This window comes from Aegilops tauschii, chromosome 2, assembly GCF_002575655.3.
Source record: "Aegilops tauschii subsp. strangulata cultivar AL8/78 chromosome 2, Aet v6.0, whole genome shotgun sequence".
Classification (NCBI taxonomy): domain Eukaryota; kingdom Viridiplantae; phylum Streptophyta; class Magnoliopsida; order Poales; family Poaceae; genus Aegilops; species Aegilops tauschii.
Genome location: NC_053036.3, coordinates 296,510,401 through 296,514,478, shown reverse-complemented (window position 1 = coordinate 296,514,478; position 4,078 = coordinate 296,510,401). Strand labels below are relative to the sequence as shown.

The 4,078-nt window shown below is 46.3% G+C and overlaps 1 protein-coding gene across 1 annotated transcript; it reads left to right on the top strand.

Annotated features, from left to right (window-relative positions):
* Nucleotides 1-242: 242 nt before the first annotated feature.
* LOC109741594 (uncharacterized) lies at nucleotides 243-3,761 on the top strand. Its single transcript, XM_020300677.4, has 2 exons — nucleotides 243-1,188; nucleotides 3,486-3,761. Exon 1 carries the CDS (start codon nucleotides 378-380, stop codon nucleotides 1,173-1,175), a length of 798 nt encoding a protein of 265 aa, XP_020156266.1. The 5' UTR covers nucleotides 243-377; the 3' UTR covers nucleotides 1,176-1,188; nucleotides 3,486-3,761.
* Nucleotides 3,762-4,078: the final 317 nt, after the last annotated feature.

The following is a 4,078-nucleotide window of genomic DNA, read 5'->3' as shown; positions in this document are numbered from 1 at the left end:
CATGCTAGTGACACAGTTGGTGCTGGAATCGCCAGCGGGCGCTGAAGGCGCCAAGGAGGAGCTCTCTTTCTTCCTTTCTATAAGAAAAACGACACAACCGTGCCTCCGCCTGCTAGTTTTATATAGTCGTGGGAAAGTTGTTTTTGGGAAGGTTGAACTCTGCCCAGGCCCATCTGGAAGGCCCAGGCCTGTGCCGAGTCCAGCGCGAACCGACTATTATTGCCACACTGTCTATCCTACCCCCCGTTCGCTCCCTTCGACCCAACCCATACAAACTCAAACCCCCACGAAAACCCCTCTCTCCTCTCCGCTTCTCCCTGGCCGCCGAAACCCTAACCTAGCCGCGCGTCGCCGCCGCCGCCGGCGCACCAGTCACCATGTCGAACCCCAAGGGGTCGAAGATGCTCCAGTTCGTCAACTACCGGATGCGCGTGACGATCCAGGACGGCCGCCAACTCGTGGGGAAGTTCATGGCCTTCGATCGCCACATGAACCTCGTCCTCGGCGACTGCGAGGAGTTCCGCAAGCTCCCGCCCTCAAAATCTTCCAAGACCACAGGCGAGCGCGAGGAGCGGAGGACGCTCGGCCTGCTGCTTCTTCGTGGCGAGGAAGTCGTCTCCATGACCGTCGAGGGCCCGCCCCCGCCCGACGAGTCCCGGGCCAAGGCCTCCGCTGGTGTTGCCGCGCTTTCCGGCACTGGCGTCGGTCGCGCTGCCGGCCGTGGGGTGGCCACCGGCCCGCTGCTCCAGGCGCAGCCCGGCCTCTCCGGCCCTGTTCGGGGCGTGGGCGGTCCGGCCCCCGGCATGATGCAGCCCCAGATCTCGCGTCCCCCAATGCCGAACCTCTCAGCGCCGCCGGTGGCGTACCCACAGGTCGTCCGCCCGCCACCGATGGGTATGCCGCCCATGCGACCTGGTGGCCCGCCACCGATGCAGATGCAGTTTCAGCGCCCGCCGGGTCCCCCGCCTGCGCCATACCCTGGGGCCCCGCCGCAGCAGTTCATGAGGGGACCGCCACCGATGGGGCCTCCACCAGGGAGGCCGGGGATGCCAAGCATGCCACCACCGCCAGGGATGAGGCCGATGCCACCAACGCAGTTTGGACAACCACCCAGGCATGGAATGCCGCCACCACCGCCTGGTCCACAGCAGCCTGGACAGAACCCCCAGCAGTAGAAAAACCTTTCTGGTAAGTATCAGTACTAGAATTCTTCGATTTGCATTCTAATGTTGTTAAATACTCTGGCTAGTTGTGATGATGCACTGTTATATTGTTCATACTTTTTAGTTCGAAGAATCGTATCTTGATCTGTAATATTTGCAGTGGTGTTTATAGCCTGATCGTATTTTGAAATTAGTGTTGTGGTGGTTTGCTTACCTGATCCTAGGTCTAGTGTTATGCACAATGTTTAGCTGATGAGACCCGTCTTGTGTATCTATAACTGAATAGTGTATCTTACTACCATGCTAGAAGCCTAGAACATGCCATAACTCGTGGCTCTCCTCAGATCTAGACACCTAGCTACTGTTCAAAAAATCTGCTGATTAATCAGTTTACTGCCCGATTAATAGCTGCTCAGAGAGTCACCGAGTAAGCAGTTAACTGATTAATCTGCCGATTGGCCAACCAAGCAGCTACCAGTTAATGATTTCTTGGATATTGCACTCAGCAGTCATATGTAGTTTAATACTTAAACTAGCAAAGTGTCCTTGCACTGCAACGGATCCAAAATAGATACATGTTCGCAAGCTTGAAAATAATCACCCTAGTTTGGTATATATCAGTAAAAATATGTTAGTTTTCACCCAAAGTCTATTCCTCTTATCTTTTTGGATGAGTTGGGGGAGGGATGGGGCTGGTCCAGAGAGACCAAGGGGTTTTCTGCAAATATCGAGCAGATTTGGGAGGGGGGGGGGTCTTTTTGCCATGTCTTACCTTGCATGCATTAAATGTGGATCGGATGGTCAGAAATGATGGATGGCAAACACACACCATCATCACCATCCGGGTCTTTTATAGGAGTGGAGATTTGTTCTACCTATGTATGTACAAAAGTTCTCTTCATTCCAAATCAGTTCCATTTCCTCCTCTAGTCTATTATGAGATGGAAGTGCATCTGCGGTTCACATGTTATGTAGTCATGAATTACCTTTGACATACCATGAGTCAAAAGGCTAACTTGTGTAATCAAATCCATCAAATCTTTGTCAAATGGATGGTCTATGGGAGCTGTGTAACATAAAAAAATGCTGCACCACGAAGTAAAATTCAGTACTCCCTCCGTTCCTAAATGCAAGTCCTTTTAGAGATTCCAATATGAACTACATATGGATGTATATAGACATATTTTAGAGTGTAGATTCACTCATTTTGCTCCGTATGTAGTCCATATTGGAATCTTTAAAAAGACTTATATTTAGGAACGGAGGGAGTAATGTAAGTTTAATATGTGTGGTAATATTCGCCCAAAAATTCTGGTGAGTGATGTCATGTTGGGTGGTCGTATACATAGGTATTGAGGAAAATTGTTAGATGCGTTTGTATGAAGCAGGAAGCAGGCGGCAGGCAACGTGGAATCCTTTGGCCTTTTATTATGATCATTTATACTTGGGAGTTCAAGTAGTATTAGATCGTTGTCTTGAGTCATAAGTATGACACTTGGAGTAAAGTTGGAAATTTGATTTCTTATTTGGCAGCATTATTTTTTTCAAATATAGAAGATACAAGATAATGTAAATGCCAGAGAACTCTTCTTTTGTAGTGTTTTTTAAGAGTCTTCTGTGTTATCACAAAAGTACATCATTATGTACTCCTGGAGGTGTTGTATGCATAAGCATTTAATACGTGCTGTGTTGTGCATATTTGATTATTGGCGTGTGCCTTTTTGGATGCATCCAAATGGTGCTCGAGTTCGTCATAACCCCAAGCCATGATTAATCTATAATTTTTATTAGATACCCGTGTTCTGTCTAACGGCAATGATGATGCCTTAGTTGTAGGTAGTATTTGTGTTGAGCTCACCCCTATGGACCACATTAGTACTGATGTTTCCTAATGATTCTGTCATAGAGTGTGGCACATGTGCCCATTGTTCTGGTTTTGCTTGTCTTTGTACGTTTAGTTTTTCCCTTGTGAATCCTGGTGTACCTTGTGTTGAAGTATTTTTATGGAGAAACCTAGATCATCCTATAGGGACAGGGCAGAGAATGGGGTCGAATCACATGCTTATTCAACTTTAGGGACGTGTTTAAGCATGGAGAAAGATGTTTATAGCCAATAGGGATTGTTGAAATATGTGGTTATATTTGTTCATTTAGACTCTTTCATGTGATGTTCTTGCTGTAGCTACTAAACATTGTTAGCACAGTTGTAAGCTAGGTAATTCAGCTTGAGTCTGTATTACGCTCACCTTTATATTTGTTGCGGTTTCTCCTTGCACATCATTCTTCGATGTATGTTGTACTGAAATACGATCTCCTCTGCAGGTTTGGTCCTTGCAGTCCCACCTGTGGAAGATTCATCTTCGGAAGAGAGAAAAGTCTTGTCGGTGCAGCACTCTTGCTTTTGATGGGAGGAGACGGACTGTTTTCCAACGCAATGTACGTAAAAGAGGCTGAAGCTTGTTTAACTGTTGGTTGTTAAGCTAGGGACATGGATAGACTGTTTCGTTGTGTCAGTACCTTGTTGCTGGATGTGCTTGCACTTGTATTGAGATATTATTTCGCACTATTAACTTCAGATCATAAATTGCTTTGCTTGCATGTGTGTCTGTTTCAATTGTTCACACTTTTATGTGAATTATGCTATTACTCATGTGATCTATTCCAGTGTGCGGTGCTGTGTCATGGAAACAAATTTAGGGCTCCTTTGTTTGAAAGGATTTTTGTATGATTAGAAATCTTAGGATTTTTCCCTATGTTGGTTGTTTGATTCATAGGATTTAATCCTGTTGGAATTTTTCTAAAGATTGTTTTGTACTAATAGGATTTGTAGCATCCACTCAAACCTCCTTTGTTTTTTCCTGCGATTCAAAATCTTGTTGGACTGGATGAGCATGACATTCCAATCCTATGTTTTT

What these genes read in the sequence shown, in the direction of transcription:
- LOC109741594 (XM_020300677.4), top strand. Translation starts at nt 378, where the DNA reads ATGTCGAACCCCAAGGGGTCGAAGATGCTCCAGTTCGTCAACTACCGG.